Source organism: Trichechus manatus, unplaced genomic scaffold (genome assembly GCF_000243295.1).
Source record: "Trichechus manatus latirostris isolate Lorelei unplaced genomic scaffold, TriManLat1.0 scaffold00303, whole genome shotgun sequence".
Taxonomy (NCBI): domain Eukaryota; kingdom Metazoa; phylum Chordata; class Mammalia; order Sirenia; family Trichechidae; genus Trichechus; species Trichechus manatus.
Window position 1 is genome coordinate 251,395 of NW_004444239.1, and position 19,245 is coordinate 270,639.

The following is a 19,245-nucleotide window of genomic DNA, read 5'->3' on the forward strand; positions in this document are numbered from 1 at the left end:
CTGCTGCGAGGAATCCCCCACCAGTTTCCCTGACTCTTCTGAGCCTTCACAGGGGCTTCTCTCATTGTGTGAGGGCTTACTTTCTCCTGGTCAAAACTCAAACCAGCCATGGCGCTGAGAGGAGGCCTTCACAGCCCTTCTTTCACTGCGTGACAGAGCACTTTCTCCTGGTCAAAACTCAGACCAGCCATGTCGCCAAGAGGAGGCCTTCACAGTCCTTCTCTCACTGAGTGACAGAGCACTTTCTCCTGGTCAAAACTCAGACTAGCCAGGACACCCTGAGGAGGCCTTCCCAGCCCCCTCCCCTCATTTCCATGGCTCCCTGCACTCACAACTGTATGCCAGCAGTACACTTTTTATTGGTTTATTTATTGAGAGTCTCCATGCTGAGGCCTTCAGAGAATGAGTGTGCCTTTTAACTAACTCTGTATTTCCCTCATCCATTATCTGGCACAGTGACTAGCCTTGGGAGATTTCAATATCCGCTTACTGAAGGAATGAAGGAAGGATGGAAAAAAGAAAGGGGGGAAATGAAGGTGGGAGGGTGGAAGAAAGAAAGAATGAAAAGCAAAAGTATTACTTCATTAGCACAGTCTGTTAATCTCACAAACAGTGAGAACTCAAAAGTTGTAGAATAAATATACAAAGAATAAATCAACAAAACAAAGTCAGCTGTAATTCACCACCTCTAGCTTTCTCATTACTGTGAGTTTGATCCCCACGCACCCCACCCTCCAACATCTGAAGCCGCCAAGTGTTATTCAGTGAAGGAAGCAGTGACTTATGAGCATAATGGAGGTGGGTGGAAGCAGCCTACAGGGGAAATGGCAGCTCTGGCCCCATGAATGTCACACAGCGAGCAGGCTGTTGCAACTGCACTAGTAAAACACTTCAGAAGAGAGGAGAGAGACATTTAGCTTTCAGTTACTAAGGGGACCGAATACATAAAATATTCAAAAATGGAAAGTTTATATATAAGTAATAATTAGTTGCATTTTACTGTTCATTTTGCTAAGGCTGAGGAAAATTCTGCAGGAAAAAAAAAATCTGTAATTTGCTGACAGAAGGCACAGCCAGGGACTTCCATAAAATCAGGGGTGGGTGTAAGAGGATGGGGTACCAGCAGGCTTGACTGAAAAAATGTGCCCCTCCACATGAATGTCTCACATCCTCCCAGAGTGAGTCTTCCAAGTTCATCTTAGGCTAACTTCTCAACACTCATGATAAACGCCATACTGAAGAAGGGGCAGAGTAAGTCAAAGGGGAAGGGGTCAAACAGACCTGGATTCGAATTCTGCCTGTACTTCTTACTAGCTGAGTGACCTTGGGCATATGTGTTTAACCCTGCTGCATCTCAGTTCCCGTCCTTATTTGTAATATGTAGATAATTACTTTCCCTTAGAAGATTAAAGATGAATGTCATGAAATTCCTACTTAAGTTCCTTTCCTATAGCAGGCTTTCTAAAATGGCAGCTACAATGATTATTTCTTCACCTTTGTCTTTGTCCACCAAACCAAAAAAACCCAAACCCATTGCTGTCAAGTTGATTCAGACTCATAGAAACTCTATGGGACAGAATAGAACTGCCTCATAGTGTTTCCAAGGAGCAGTTACCGGATTCGAACTGCCAACCTTTTGTTTAGCAACCATAGCTCTTAACCACTGTGCCACGAGGGCTCTGTCTTTGGCCATGGGTTTACCTAACTCACTGGGGCTACTCTCTTCCTTCTACTCATCCAAAGTTTACCCTGTCTCCAAAGTACAACTCAAGATCTGCTTTCTCAAGAGCCAGTCAAACTCAAAGAACTTGTATTCTTCTGAAAAAATGATACCCCTATTTGCAATATTCATGTGAAACTATATCAAGACATAGTTCCTTTTATTATTAAATTTCTTATGTCCTGCCAATGTATAATTTTATATCTGGAGGGGTTGTGTATATCGATTTCCCTAGAATTTGGTCCTGAAGGAGCTCTGGTGGCCCAGTGGTTAAGAGCTCAGCTGCTAACCAAAAGTCAGCAGTTTGAATCTACCAAGTGCTCCTTGGAAACCCTATGGGGCAGTTCTACTCTGTCCTATGGGGTGGTTATGAGTTGGAGTTCTACTCTGTGGCCACAGGTTGGTCCTGGAATCTGTGCACAAAGCCCGTTATCCCTTCACAAGTCCAGAGTTCTTCTGGCCTACAGGGAGGTAACCATCCATTCCCTGTGGGACAAGGAGAGCTGGCTTTGCTGGCAGACCTCTCAGGGCTGCCCTTGGGCACAAATGTCAGCCTGTCTTCCTCGCCCTTTCACAGATGACAGCAAAGCTCGGATCAGCAGCAGTCCACCCTCAGCCACCCTGGGCAGCCTCCTGGACGACCAGCACTGGCACTCGGTGCTCATCGAGAGGGTCGGCAAGCAGGTGAACTTCACCGTGGACAAGCACACACAACACTTCCGCACCAAGGGTGAGGCCGACGCCCTGGACATCGACTATGAGGTGAGCGCCTCTCCATACACATCTGTAGTGCCCTGGCCCCAGAGCAGTCAGAAAACCAGTAAACGCAAGCACAATTGAGAGGGCATGTGGCGCAAGCAGCAAATCCAACCTGGGGTGTTTCTTCCCCTGCATCTGTGTCCTGGCAGGGAGTCAAGGAGAGAGTTTGGGCAGCGAGCTTGGTGGGAGAGGGAGCAGCCTTGAAGGTAATAGTAGCCTACAGGGCATGCTAACTGTGTGCATTTTAAAATCAGCAGATACCTTTTTTCTTTCTTGTGTTTTTTCGCTTGTAGGCTCCCTGCATCTTTGTCCAGTGTCTTGGTTACAGGTATCATCCTTTTTTAAAAACAACATCAATTAGCTGGGTTAGTGGAATATATAGAAATTATACACGCCAAATCAAAAGGAATCTACAATCAGTGCTCTAGGTACTTGTTCTTCACCTTCTTTCCTATGCAAAAGTTTGACTCATTCACAATCTTCAGTAGACGAGGCAAATGAGCAGTGAAATGAACCATCTCTACAATACAAGGAAGGCTGCACCCAGATCTGCAAACTAGCAGCCACAAGTTAGCCAGTCCACAATGGCCAGTAGATCAGTTCAGCTCAAAACACGTATATTGGGCCTGTGCTGAACACCAGGCTCGGTGCTAGGCAACAGAAATACAGACATGAGTGGGGCAGAGTCTCTGAGCTGGCAGAGCTCATCGTCTGCTAGTAGAGTCAAGCTTGGGATAAGCCACTGCAGAACAAAGAGGTAAAAGCTACAGTGGAAAACAGGCTGAACCGAGAGAAATGGCAGAAGGCTCCCGGCAGGAGGTGCTGCCAACTCTTGAAAGAAGAGAAGGGTTAGCCTGATGAGGAAGGTCAGAAAGGCATGTCAGGCCAGCGAGCATCCTATGCCAGGGCGTGGGGCATGACATGGCAAGCAGTTCACTATTTTTTGAGTTTAAAGACTAGGTAGGCAGAGGTGTGTTGGAGCCAGTGGGTACTGACTCATGACAGCCAATTGTTAGAGTTCCAGGGATTTTGTGAGCTGGCTGATAAACATAGACGTTATTAAAAATGAAGTTACATGAACTTACAATTAAATAAAAAAAACTCACCGTCATCATGTCAATTCCCACTCATGACAACCCCATGTGTTACAAAGTAGAACTGCTCAGAGGGTTTGCTTGGCTATAATCTTTATGGAAACAGATCACTAGGCCTTTCTTCCCTGGCACCTCTGGGTGGGTTCACACTGCCGACATTTTAGTTTAGTAGTCAAGTGCAAAACATTTGAGCCATCCAGAGCCCTTAGAATTAAATAAAATCCGTTACAATCAAGTTGGTTGTGAATCATAGCGATGCTATAGGACAGAGTAGAACTGCCCCTGTAGGGTTTCCAAGGAGCAGCTGGTGGATTTGAACTGCTGACCTTTTGGTTAACAGGCAAGTGCTTAACCACGAGGTAACGTCTCACCACCAACTCATTATTTTACTATATTACAAGATTATCTGTGCTGTTGAGGTTTTTTTAAGTCTATTGTATCTGCTCATCTCTTCCCACCTCCATGGCCAGTGACATCACTTTGAGAGCTTGAAATCCACCGCAGTGAGAGTATTTACATCACATATATTGGGAAACACCAGACATCAGGGTTTGATTTTTTGTTTGGTTGATTGTCTAGACCAGGGGTTGGCAAACTACGACTTGCAGGCCAAATCCAGCTCCAGCCTTATTTTTGTAGAGCCTGCAGGCTAAGTATAACTTGGAGATTTTTAAAGTGTTGTAAAAAGAAATAAAAAAACAGACAACAAAGAATAATATGACAGAGACTCTATGTGGCTATGGATACAAGAGTTCAATATAAAACCAACAACAGTGTTCTATGAGAATCAGCTGTCATATGGAATTTGCAATAAAGAGTATTTCATATCTTGTTATTATTTATAAATTGTGTGCTATGCATCTTCAGATTATTTTACTGATACAAAAGATGCATAGCACACAATTTATAAATAACAAAATACGAAATAGTCTTGATTACAGATCATATGTATATACACACACACAGGTACATGTACATACATATATATATACGCACGTACAAGAAGTTTTTAAATCTAAACTGCCTCCTAGACAGCCAGTTTTTAAATCTTTATCAACACTCCACTGAAAGCAGAGGATAGTGAAAGATAATCATAAGAGTTAGGTAAGGCACAGATGATAGTAGTCCCTGCGGACCATGTTTAAGAGCTATAGAAGGATAATGATCCACTAAATTGTTTTCTGCAAAATTTTGGCATGGTCAGTTTTATGCTTCAGACTAGTGATTTTCCAAGTATGGTTCAGGGGCCATCAGAGTAGCATCAGCTGTGAACTTGTTAAAACATGCAAACACTCAGCCCCCACACAGACCTACTGCATCACTCTGCTTTTATAAGCCCTCCAGGTGATTCTGATGCACACTAATTTTTGAAAACCAATCTTTAAAACCATTACTCTGAAGACTATGTAAAGCATTGAATTGTGGGTGGTGGAGGGAGGAGGATTGCTGGACAGATTGTAGGAAGCCCTGTTGGGAGATAGTTTTAATCACTGGTGGGATAGATAATAAGACAGTGGGGGTAGAGATGAATAACTGAAGAATTAGGAGCTGACTTGTTTTTCATTCAGTCACTATTGTGAGCTATAAGAAGAATCTCTCCTTTTGATTCTAACCCTAATTTCACATACTGTTGATAAGACGTGCCGTCCATTTTCTTCAAAAGAGACTTTGTCACTCTTTGACTCAGATTGCAAAATGCAAGATTCTGAGTAGATGTTTTTGAGCTGTGCTAACTGGAAATCTATGACTGTCAGTCACTCTCCTTTGTCAATGTGTTTAACTGATGGAAGAAAGCAAAGAGTACACACAATATTGGAATGACCTCAAAGCAAAGAGCTATCTCACCTGATTTATAACCGGTTGCTGTGGGGTCCACTCTGACTCGTGACAACCCTGTGCCTGTCAGAGTAGAGCTGTGCTCTCTAGGGTGTTCATGGCTGACTTTTCAGAAGGAGATCGCAAGGACTTTCCTTAAAGGCGCCTCTAGATGGACGCCAATCTCCAATTTTTCTGAAGGAGCCAAGCATGTCCACCATGTGCACCACCCAGGGACTCGCTCTGTGAACTTTCGGACAACAGAATACACAGAATCATCTTTAAGTCTCCCCACTTCCCCAAGGACTTTCCCTCTAGGAGACGGGTCTGACATTCACCAGACTACCTGATGTAACATTTGGAAGCTTATGTCTGCTTAGCCATGTGCTGGTCTCCTCTGTACGAGATCACGGTGCATTGACAGGATAGTGAACGTCAGCATTTAAGGAAAAGAAACCCAGTGATGTCACACAATTTATGAAGCCGAGACAGATTTTTTCAGGATGTGGTTGAATTCTTGGTGCCTTATAAACAGTGCTCCCTAGGAAGGAAACCCACCTTGACAAGTTCCTCAGAAGCAGCCACTGCTTCAGAGAATTCGAACATCTTCCAGGTTGTGCAGCCAGCTTACTCGAATGATCAGACCGACTGATTGTCACAGCAATGTTTGACATAGGCTATACTGGAGCACAAGAGCTATGGATCAGAAGAAGTCTTCAGAACAAATGCATCTCTCCAGCTTTGGAAGAGTTCACCTCGAAGCCTGGGTGGAGAGGAAGGAACACTGGAGGCAGGAGTCTTTGTTCTAATCACCATGTAACTACTATCCAGTTGTATAAAACCCGGAAAATCAGAACTCTTAACTTCAATTACACGGAAGCAAAATTAGGACCCCTATTGAAAAGAATAGAACTAAACACAATATTTAAATATAAGGCCTATTTTTAATGCAGGGCAATGATGGTTCAGTGGTAGAATTCTCACCTTCCATGTGGGACACCAAGGGTTTGATTCCTGGCCAATGCACCTGATGTACAGTCACCACCCATCTGTCAGTGGAAGTTAACATATTGCTATAATGCTCAACAGGTTTCAGTGGAGCTTTCAGGCTACAGCAGACTAGGATGAAAGGCCTGGCAATCTACTTCCAAAATAAGAGCCAGTGAAAACCCTGTGGACCACAGCAGACCGGGCAGCATTTAATTCCTTTGTTCATGGGGTCTCAGTGAGTCAGAGGTCAACTCACTGATAGCTAACAACAACAAAAAAAAAAAACTATTGGAAGGGATAAAGTTAAACATGATATTTAAGTCTAAGGACTATTTTTTTTTAACACCACCAGCTCTTAATCAGAATCAAGCTTATTGATTTGCTTTCTGCCGTGGGACCACATAAGCACATACAAGCCTTGGTTAGCACCAGTTGCAGGAATGACTGAGTTCAGTCCCTCAGTGTCTACGGTACAGTGAATTACTTGTTATATTTGTTCTAGCCATGGTCTGGTGACTCCCACTAACTGATTGGATGGGACTATGCAAATAAATTGTGTCTTAGGCATCTAGTGCTGATACAACAGAAATACCGCAAGTGGATGGCTTCAGCAAACAGAAGTTTATTCTCTCATAGTCTGATAGGCTAAAAGTCTGAATTCAGGGTGCCAGCTACAGGGGAAGGCTTTCTCTTTCTGTTAGCTCTGGGGGAAGGTCCTTGTCATCAATCTTCCCCAGTCGAGGAGCTTCTCAGTGCAGAGACCCCAAGTCCAAAGGACACACTATTCTCCTGGCTCTTGTTTCTTGATAGTATGAGGTCCCCATGTCTCTCTGCTCACTTCTCTCTTTTATATCTCAAAAGAGTTTGGCTTAAATTGTATGTTAATCTTGTAGATTGAGTTTACATAACTGCTTTAATCCTATATCATTAACATCATTGAGATAGGATTTACAACACATAGGAAAATCACATCAGATGATTAAATGGTGGCCAATCAAACAATACTGGGAATCATGACCTACCCAAGTTGACAGATATTTTTGAGGGGCACAATTGAATCCATGACAAGGTGCATGAACCCTTGCAAGGGATTTGTCAGTGTTTTTTTTTTTTTTTGTGTGTGTGTGTGTGTTTGTTGCTGTTTGTTTGTTAGTAAAGTAAAAAGAAATGTTTTATTTGACGTATATTCAAAGAGGCAAAAGTAGGAGAACGGATAAGCATGCTGCCAGAGCCATGTCTGCCTGAATCCAAGGAATATTACAAGATAAGCAAAAGTGGAAAAATGGACAAGCATGCTCAGATTGGTCAGTTTTGCCATTCCATTTAGGCTTAAAGGGAGCCAACCCAGAGGTTGGAAGGGCACCTCACTACCATCAAGAGGAAGAGCCAGGAGTGGATCATGTCCTTTGGACCCAGGGTCCTTGTACTGAGAGCCTCCTAGACCCAGGAGACAGAGAGAGCTGTAACACTGGAGATGATGCAAATGGCGAGAAGTGGCAGTGAGCTTGGCAGAGTCCAAGGGCAGAGAAAAGGCAGCAGCAGAACCAGGAGACAGGCATAAGGCAGTGTAGCGGGTTCCCAGCCCATAGAATGAAAGAGCTGAGCACCTTCCAGGCGTTTTTGGTAGGGCCAAAGAAAGATCTGTAACACTTGTCTAAGCACGGCAGAGTCCAGAGCCCAGAGAAGCCTGTCCTGAGAGGGCCAAGAGAAGTCTGTCTTCGGGTGGGCGGGTGGGTGCGGAGGGGTGAGGAGGGGTTCTGAGAAGAAGCTGTCCTGATAGAGGAATTGTATCCTGGGGTGTTCCTGTTACTTCCAACTTGATCCTGATCCTGAATTGTAACTTGTTGCTTCTCTAATAGATCCCATAATTGTGAGTAAGGTCTGTGAGTTCTGTGTGGCCATTGCAACGAATTATCAAATCCAGCAGAGAGGAATGACTGGTGTCAGAATTGGTACAAAGTTTGGAGGTTGGAGGTACGCTTGACCTCCTTCTCATAGGAGTCAGCCTTGGGCTGATGATGATAGTTATTCTCTTGACTCCCCCTGAAGTTAGAAGAAGTCTGACGCCATGCCATTTTTACAGTTTCCCACAATGTCAGGGCATATACCGCTGCTCTACAGTTGTATCCTATCACATCGGAGCTAATCATACTATGTAAATCTATATTTTCTTCCAGTTTTAGCATACTGTGGTAATATCTGGCAAAAAAACATGGTGGCTTTCATCCCTCCATCTTAGCGTACCTTAAGAATATCAATCAAATGGTCTGACGCCTTCCTAGGAGGCAACTAGGAAGGAATTTGCACACCAAGATGGACACTGCTGTCTGATTCCCTTCCACCTAGAAGGCAAACACAGACAAAGGCATATAGAACCTTCTGTCCAAAAAAAAAAAAAAAAAAATAGAACCAGAAAGAATATGGAACCTTTATTTCTCTTTGGAATGTCATCCCAGTTCACATCACCCAGTGCATATGACTTTCTCCAAATGCTTCTGGAAAAGACTACAGCAGTTCACTTTCACTCCCAACCCAGAGCAGATGGCTTTAAGCAATAGATATTTATAGAATCTTACTGAGATCCCACTTCTCTGACATCCTTGTGATTCAAGAAGTCTTTTCTTATCAAGACTTTCAGTGACCCTGTTTGACACAGCCACCTTACAAGCTAAACAAATATTAAGCACATTATTTTTTAAATATGTGATTTATATATTAACACACCATGGATTCTGAAATGGCATTTGATAAAATACAAAAAAGACTAGATTAAGCTTCCTAAGCATTTTAAAATAAAATGGATGTACATATATCTTCTAGAAAAGTTTTATAGAAAATTTGAAGAAAACTTGAGATAATATTTTTATAATCTAAGAGTGGGGGAGGCCCTCCTAAGCATGAAACAAATTCCAGAAACCAGGAAATAAAATATATTACAACTTTCGTATATGTATGTATATTTTTTAAATCCACATGATCCGCCCCCCAACAAAAACAAAGAAAACACACATACACATGTATAATGACATCACCCTCCCCCCAATAACCTGAAAAAAGTACTTGCAAAAAAAATTATAACTTTTTTAACAAATAAAGCATTCCTACAAATATTAAAAAAAAAAACAACAACAAGTATCCCAATGGAAAAATGGATAAGGACGTGGACATATACAAGACACAAATGGCTTTCTAGTGTATGAAAATGTGCCTACCTAGAGTTAGCCAAACTATGAGGTTAAAGGCACAGTTCTCCAGACTGTCAAGCCTATCAGGACTTCTGATGGAAAGGAGTGAAGGTCCAACTAAAACTAAGAGGGAAGAGTTCACACGAGACCACCCTCACTTCTGATACCAACTTCAAGTTAAGGGACTTCCCAGAATTACTCTGTTTCAATAATTCACTAGAAAAACTCACTGTCATTTATTATACTCAGAAAAAAAAAAAAAAAAAGGTTTATTACAGGGAAAAAATACAGAAAATCAGCCAAAGGAAGAGACACGTAGGGTATAGTCTCAGGGTGGAGGTTCCCAACACGAAGCTTCTATTGTCATCAAGACCTGTTACCCTCTCCGGGGTCAAGTGTGACAATACACACAAGGTATTACCAACCTGTGCAGCTCACCAAGCTTCAATGTCCAGAGATTTTATTGGGGCTTTATTATGAAGGCATGATTGATTAATTGCCCACAATGACTGAGCTTAGCCTCTAGGCCCACTGATACCACATGACCTGAAGACCCCACCCTAAATCACATGGTTGGTCTTTCTGGCTTGGCCCAGCCCCAACCCTGAGACTATTGGGTGTGGCTGATCCCACTGTGAGCCGCCTCATTAGCATAAAGTATCATACGTGCTCTGAGGAGCCCACCATGAATGACACAGACAATCATATGACCACAGATTCTAAGACAAAGGGCAGCTCTTTCTTTGGATGAGGCCAAATTCCTTACTACACAAGGTCCAGCCTCACTACTTAAAAAAGAATAGAAATCCATGCTACAATGATATTTAACCCATCAGAATTAACAAAAAAAAAAAAAAAACCTTCATAATCATCTATGTAGGCATGGATATGAGGAAAGCAGAACTATTTCATACATTGTTGGTAGGACTGTAATTAATACAGTATCAAAGAAAGAGCGATGTCCTTCCAAATAAGAAACACATTCTCTTCATCTCAACACTTCTGTTTCTAGCAATTTTTCTTAAAGTTATAAGCAAACAAGTGCAATGATGTATACACTAGGATATTCCACTTTGGGAATAATAAAATATTGGAAATTACCCAAAGTCCATCAACAAGGCTCTAGTTAAAAATGATGGTAAGCCTTGCAAGGAGCAGCTCCACCATGGTGCCCTGGTAAACTTGCATGCATCCACACAGGCGAACCACAGCTCATCTGAGAAGCAGGGTGCTTCTCCTGGAACATAGGAGCAGGAAGTTCTGTGGAGAGCTGCTCCAAGGAAGTCTCCCACTGGCCTCCGTGTCTGCCCTCGGGGGACAACATGAGATAGTTTCTCATCACCTCCGGGTTCTGATGAGGTATGGGGCTTTCTGCCCAGCCTTCCTCAGGGTATAATATCAGCTCAGTCTGGTATTATATCTTTCACAGCAGGAAATCCTGCAGCTAGAGTTAGTCATCCGACCCCCTTAGTTTAACTGTTGTCCTTCTTGGTGTGTGAGACAGAGACCATGAGAACTATAATGTTTGGCTCCTCTCCCATTCATTTTTGATAAGTAGTAAACAGTCTGAATCTAAAAGTGGCTGGTTTATCTTTACCAGTCAATTAGTTAGACCCTGGTCTTGGGATCGCCTTGTCTTGTGCGCGCACCCGCAAACCCACACAGAAATATTATGTACCCATTAAAAAGAATGTGGTAGTTCTACAAGTTTTGACGTGAAAACATCTCCAATATTAACAGTTAAATGAAAAGAAAAACAAACGTGCAGCGCAGTGTGAATGGTATATGTGTTTAAAAAATAGAAAAAGAATAGATTTGAAAACATGTATAGGCATAGGAATCTCTGTAAACCAAAAAAAAAAAACCCAAACCCAATGCCATCGAGTCCATTCCAACTCATAGTGACCCTATAGGACAGAGTAGAACTGTCCCCATGGGTTCCCAAGGAGCTCCTGGTGGATTAGAGCTGCCAACCTTAGCAGATGAGCTCTTAACCACTGTGCCACCAGAGTTTCCGGAATCTCTGGAAGGACAACAAAAAGACTAATGATACTAAAAGATTTCCATCGAGAAGGAAGGAAGTCTTACTTCTTAAGTAATCTTCCCTTTAAACTTTCTTAATTTTGTACCTGTGAAAAATAAAATTCCCACAATATTAAATTTGTGTACAAACTAATAAGATTTACAAGCATTTCATGAATGGGGAGGAAGAGCTTCGGGTCAGGAAGTCAGACAAGAGCTCCTAAGGACAAGCAGAAGAGACCAGAGTTATATGGGCAGAGTGGTGTAAGAACAAGGAAGTAACAATGGGTAAAAATGATTGGTTGGGTCTAAGTTGCTTTCCTTATACGGCATGTGGAGAACTTTCACAGGCAGGTCATATACCATAGCTGAGGCGGCAAATGTGGGTTGGTTGACTTGGGTTTCTGCTCCTGGGAAGGTCAGGCATTTACAGGAAATGGAAACTAGCTTGTTCTTGGTTTGCTGGCATGGGGCTTAGCATAAGGGATTCCATCTTGGTCCTAGTTATAGGCAGGCTAACATACCTGTGCAAAAAAATACATATTTTTAAAGAAGAAATGGAATCAATAGAAAAATACATGATTTAAAAAAATATTTCTAATATTTGTTTTTAAAATTGCATCCCTTGTATTTTTTATTTTTTAAAAGCACTTATCACTTTGTAATATAGTATTTAATGTATCTTATTTTTTTTACTGGTCTATAACATCACTCGCACCCCAGCTATAGAATTTAGGTTCATCAAAGAGTAGAGTTGTTTTGTTTTTTGTTATTTTTCACATTTGTCTAAAATTTATCTATAAAATTGTGCCTGGCACATAATAGATACTCAATAAATATGTGATGAATGAACAAATAAACTTTCTTTCTGTGAATTATAAGGTATATGTTCATGTTCTACCGTTTTTTCCCTTAAGAATTTCCTAAAAACTCCCCCATGCTCAGAGGCCACCCCTTGCTTCCACTCTTTCTTTTGCTTGACATTGCCTAATGAACAATTCTCTTAGAACCCAGACAAAATTAAAGGACTGACAAGACATAATAAAACTATTTATTTGGTGATCAAAATAACCGCAGGTCACTAGGGAGGCTGCTGTCCAGATCACGAAGTAGTTTAATTCTCATTGATCCTCTTTTCTTTAGAAACCCAGTTACAAGACTAAAGTGGAAGGTGTGCATGGTGATTGTGAACTGAAGAAAATCAAGGAAAGAAAAGGAAAATGAGTAGATGCAAAAAAGGCGGGGGGAAGAAGAGCACTTATTATGTGTGATATTTTATGATTTCATTTAACCCCCAAAGAGTCTTATGAAGGAGGTATTATCTTCTACATCACAAATGTAAAACCCAGAAAGAGAAATTGAGGAGTTTTCCCAAGTTTATAGCCACTAAGTAACAGAAACTGGATTTTAGCTTCCTTTGATGACCAGGCTGTCTCTCTCAAGGGAGCAGCATCCCTGGAAATACAAGCACTGACCCTGTGCCTACCTTGGGCCCTGCTGGATACCAGACTTAGAATCCCATTCCTCAATGCCATTTTTTTCCTCTAGTTTTAAATTTAAGACTGTTCTGATTTCTGGACATGCTAATTTTGTGGTTTCTCAAGTTTTACAAGAGTGAAATGGGATATAAAAACTTCTCTAAAATGTATATTAAAAGTAAACTAAGCATGTAGAATATGATACAGGGAATATTTCAATACAAGCATTATAAAAAATTATTGCTTTATTAACATGAGCTAAAAGAAAATCATAGTATTCTTTTTTTAATAATATTTTACTATGCTTTTGGTGGAAGTTTACACAGCAAATTTGGTTCCTATTTAACAATTACTACACAAATTTTCAGTGACGTTTGTTACATTTTTCACAATGTACCAACATTCTTATTAATTGTGTTCTAGATGTCCCTTTTCCTCTCTTTTTGCTATTCCGTTACCATTCTATCTTTGCTTTAGAATAATTGTTGACCCTTGGGTCTCATATAGATGATTTTTTAAAGATGTGGAGTACTCTTGCGTGATATTATTTTATGAGCCAATCTGTTATTTAGCTAAATGTGTCCTCAGAGGACAGTTTCAGTTCAAGGTTTAAAAAGTATCTTAGGGCGATAGTTTGGGGAAGTCATCTAGACTCAACCAGTCCAGTGAGTCTGGACTTTTAGAATTTGAGTTCTGTTCCACATTGTTCTTCCATTCTACCATGATCCATCTGTTGTGGCCCTGATCAGAACGATTGTTAGTGATAGCCAGGCACCATCTAGTTCTTCTGCTCTCGGTAGAAAAGGCCGTGGTTTGTGTAGACTATTAGTCCTGTAGACTAGTTCTTTTCTCTGAGTCTTTGGTTTCGTTCTTTCTCTTTTGCTCTGGATAAATAGAGACCAATAGTTGAATAAATCATAGTGTTCTTAATCGTTTTCTTTGAGTTGTTGTTGGTTGCTGTCTAGTGGATTCCGACCCATGGTAACTCCATGTGTGCAGAGTAGAACTGCTCCATACGGTTTTCAAGGCCGTGACATTTCTGAAACACATAGCCAGGCCTGTCTTCTGGGGTAATCCTAGATGGGTTTGAACAGCCAACCTTTTGGCCATAGTCTAGCACTGAACCATGTGCACCACCAGGGAGATGGCAGTAGGTTTTAATTAGCCTACCACTTCCAGTGGAAGTGGCTTATAGGACATTTTGAGACTGGCTGAATTTAGGCTAAATTTCTGAAATCATTAATGAAATACTATAAAGTTTGTCAGGCCCCACTCAAATATTGTACAACCTAAGGCAAGAGTACAAGTGTGGCCGACATACCATATGTCTAAATATTTAAAGCTAACAAACTGTTAAATAAAATATGCTCTACTCTCCTACCTTAACAAATATACCTTCAAAGCCATACTTCACATGTTCAAGCTCTGTCCATGCTGCAAACAACTTTCCTTTGTCCATTTCTCAGATATATGAGTGCATAGTTCAACCTCAGGAGGTTAGATCAGGGAAGAAAATAATGTGACCCCAAAGTAGGGACAAAAAGAAGACATCATGTGCACTATAAGCATATTGGTTATAGAAGTCAGAAGGTCCAAAGACATTATAGACCGTCATTCATTGATCAAGTCACAGTGGAGTCACCCAAACCAGTTGCTGTGAAGTGGATTCCGACTTACAGTGATTCCACACGTGTCAGTGTAGAACGGTGCTCCATAGGATTTTCAGTGACTAATTTTTCAGAAGTAAATTTCTTCTGAGGTACTTCTGTGTAGACTCAAACCTCTAGCCTTGTGGTTAGGATCCAAGTGCTTAACTGTTTGCACCACGTAGGGAGTTCAGAGTAGAGGTGAAATCATAAAATGGTGGCATTGGGACAGATTTGGCCTGCCAACTTTCATTCGGCCTACGTTTTATTTTTGTTTTTAACATTTTAACTCAGGCTAATATTACAAGATCAAGATATTTATAGGGAAATCTAGATTTCTGGGTTTATTTGAAATGGCAGAAGATTCTCCAACTCTTGACTAGCATTCTAATGGCCAGTGGTGGTCTGCCACTCCTGAAGGGGCATGGCCTCTCCATGTGGCTCAATCAACACTTAGCCAACTCAACTTTTAAAAGGTGAAAAAGAAAACAGTGGTTTGAATCCTTTTTCATACTCCTTCCATTACTAAATTGACTATCAGAACAGAACTGAGACAGATATTCTCAAATGAGAAACTTCTAAAGTTCTAAACTTCTGAAGTTTCAGAAATTCAAGTCAGAGAGAAAAAGAAATCTTTAGAACAGGCAGTCATCAAATTTAAATAGGGCCAGAGAAAAATCAAATGAGGGAAGAATGAGCTCATTGCCATGGAGGTAACATCAGAGACTGAAAAAAAAAAAAAAAGACAAGCAAGTACCAGACAAAAGACAGGGAATAACATCAAAGGAAGGGAGAGTGGCATATTCTAAGGCCTCATACTCTTAACATGCAAACAGGGTTTCTCCTGGGATTCATCTAGTTGGAACTTACCTATGACACCAGCAAGTCTATTGTGGTTACCAGATGGACTCTGTAGTCCAAGACACTAAGAATGTGAGTGGAACTTTGCAATATAGCCCCTGGCTTTGTTGACCAATAACATCAATGAGGAACCCTGGTGGCACAGTGGTTAAGAACTTGGCTGCTAACCAAAAGGTCAGCAGTTCAAATCCACCAGCTGCTCCTTGGAAAACCTAATGGCAGTTCTACTCTGTCCTACAGGGTCAGTATGAGTCAGAATTAACTCAACAGCAACAAGTTTGGTTTTAGTTTCGGTAAGAGCAATGAAAGATGTACCATGCAATTTGCCAAGACAAAGCAAACAAGAAAAGTAAAAAGTAAGACAAGAAAGAAGTTGAATTGACAGAAACAAGGAAAATAAGGCAAAAACAGCTTGAGAAGAAACTGCTAGTGTTCTTGTTTGACCCTTTATAACAAATATTTGTTGGATCTATAATTTCTAAAGCATGCCATTTTGCATTACATATCCATACATGAATAAGATATTGTCTGTGTCCTTATAAAGCTTACTATTTTTAGAAAGACATTTAAAAACATTCAACAAATACTCAGCATCTAGCATGTATCAGGTACCCTTTGAAATGCTTGGAATATGCCATCAGAAAAGAACAAATATCTCTACCCTCGTGAAGCTTGCATTCTAGCAGGAGAGAAAATATACGTGATAAACATAACAAGTAAGTACTCTACATATTAAACAGCAAGATGACAATGATGTTATGCCATCATTCATCATTAGTCTGTTGTACTGTGGTGACCTGCACATTGCTGTGATACTGGAAGCTATGCCACCAGTATTTCAAATATCAGCAGGGTCACCAATGGTGGACAGGTTTCAGAAGAACTTCCAGACAAAGATAGATTAGGAAAAAGGACTTGGCGATCTACTTCTGAAAGAATTGGTCAGTGAAAACCTTAAGAATAGCAGGAGAACATTGTCTGATATAGTGCCCGAAGACTAGACCCTTAGGCTGGAAGACACTTAAAATACAACTGGGAAGCGCTGCTTCCTCAATGTAGAATCGACTTTAATGAAGTAGATGGAGTAAAACTTTTGGGACCTTCATTTGCTGAAGTGGCACAACTCAAAATGAGAACAAATGGCTGCAAACATCCATTAATAATTGCAATGTGGAATGCGTGAAGTATGAATCTAGGAAAACTGGAAGTTGTCAAAAATAAAATGGAACACATAAAGATCGATATCCCAGGCATTAGTGAGCTGGAATGGACTGGTATTGGCCATTCTGAATTGGGCAATCATATGATCTACTATGCTGAGAAGGACAAATTATCAGTGATAGGAGAGTGTCCATATGCCTACAAGGAATACCAGTTAATACAACTATGATTCAAATTTTTGCACTGTCTTAGGCTAGATTCTCTAGAGAAGCAAAACCAGTAAAGTGTATAAATATCTATAGAGAGAGATTTATAAAAAGGAAATGGCTTACATAGTTGTAGAGACTGGAATGTCCCAAGTACATGGGTCAGGCTGGAGGCTTTCCCTGATACACATAGCTACAGGGGATGGTGAAACCAAGATCGGCAGGTCAGAGAGGAGGGTTTTTGCTCACACGCTTTGAAGACCAACAAATTCCAAGATCTGCAGGCAAGACCTCAGGTGAGCTGCTAGCTCAAGTCCCAAGAATCGGAAATCAGACAAACAGGAGACAGCTGCAGAATAGAGAGGGAGCAAAAGCCCATGAGCTTTGCCAGAAAGTCCACTTACATATTCAGTGCAGGCCAAACCACCAAGGAAACTCTCTTTCAGCTGATTGGCTATCACAGCAGATCCCATCATGGAAGTGATCACATTATATCAAATCTCAACATGAAAGTGATCACATCATCATACAACTGCCAAACTACATTCTAACTGTCAAACCACTGAGAATCGTGTTCCAGTCAAGTTGACACATAACCTTAACCATCACATGCACTAACCACTAAAGCCAAAGATGAGGAAATGGAAGATTTTTTACCAACTTCTGGAGTCTGAAATTGATTAAACATGCAAGGAAGGTGCATCAATAATTACTAGTGATTGGAATGGGAAGGTATGAAGCAAAGAAGAATTCGTAGTTGGAAAATATGGGCTTGGTGATAGAAAGGATACCAGAGATTACATGATAGAATTTTGCAAGACCAATGACTTCTTCATCTCAAATTCCTTTTTTCAACAACATAGATGGTGACTATAGATGTGGACAGGCCGGATGGGGTCCATAGGAATCAAATTGACTACATTTCTGGAAAGAGACAATGTAGAAGCTCAGTATCATCTGTTAGAAAAAGGCTAGGGGCTGACTGCAGAATAGACCATCACTTGCTCATATGCAAGTTCAAGTTGAAGCTGAAGAAAATCAAAGCAAGCCCACAAGAGCCAAAGTATGACTTTAGTATATCCCACCTGAATTTGGAGACCATCTCAAGAATACATTTGATGCATTGAGCACTAATGACCTAAGACCAGACGAGTTGTAGGATGACAGCAAGGATATCACACAGGAAGAAAGCAAGAAGTCATTAAACAGGCAGGAAAAAAAGAAAAAAACAAAATAGATGTCAGAAGAGACTCTGAAACTTGCCCTTGAAAGTACAGCAGCTAAAGTGAATGGAAGAAATGATGAAGTAAAAGAGCTGAACAGATTTCAAAGGGTAGATCGAGAAGACAAAGTAAAGTATTATAATGAAATATGCAAAAACCTGGAGTTAGAAAACCAAAAGGGAAGAAAACACTTGACATTTCTCAAGCTGAAAGAATGAAGAAAAAATTCAAGCCCTGAGTCACAATGTTGAAGGATTCTATGGGCAAAATATTGAAGGACTCAGGAAGCATCAAAAGAAAATAGAAGAAGTATACAGAGACACTGTACCAAACAGAATTGGTCGATGTTCAACGATTTCAGGAGGTAGCATATGATCAAGAACCAACGGTACTGAAGTAACAAGTCCAAGCTGCACTGAAGGCATTGACAAAAAACAAGGCTCCAGGAACCGACAGAATACCAACTGAGATGTTTCAACAAACTAATGTAGCACTAGAGATGCTCACTCATCTAGGCCAAGAAATTTGGAAAACAACTACCTGGCCAACCAACTGGAAGAGATCCATATTTGTGCTCATTCCAAAAAAAAGAAGATCCTATAGACTGTGGAAATTGTCAAACAATATCATTAATATCACAGGCAAGAAAAAGTTTGCTGAAGATCATTCAGAAACAGTTGCAGCAGTACATCAACGGGCAACTGCCAGAAATTTAAGCCAGATTCTGAAGAGAACGTAGAATGAAGGATAGCATTGCTGATGTCAGATGGGTCCTGGCTGAAAACAGAGACTACCAGAAAGATGTTTACCCGTGGTTTACTGACTATGCAAAGGCATTCGGCTGTGTGGATCATAACAAATTATGAACAACATTACCAAGAATGGGAATTACAAGACACTTAATTGTCCTCATGTGGAAACTGTATAGATCAAGAGACAGTCATTTGAAGAGAACAAGGGGATACTGCATGATTTAAAATCAGGAAAGGGGTAGTGTCTTAGGCTGGGTTCTCTAGAGAAGCAAAACCAGTAAAGTGTATAAATACATATATAGAGAGAGATTATATCAAGAAAACAGCTCACGT

General features: G+C 40.9%; 1 protein-coding gene across 1 annotated transcript in view; it reads left to right on the forward strand.

Annotated features, from left to right (window-relative positions):
* CNTNAP5 (contactin associated protein family member 5) overlaps window positions 1-19,245 on the forward strand; it is a gene marked incomplete at its 5' end in the record, with an annotated part of 853,982 nt that overhangs the window by 215,899 nt on the left and 618,838 nt on the right. The window contains one exon of the mRNA XM_004390491.3: window positions 2,298-2,482. Within this exon, the coding sequence (XP_004390548.3) occupies window positions 2,298-2,482 (185 nt within the window). The remainder of the gene's footprint in view (window positions 1-2,297; window positions 2,483-19,245) is intronic.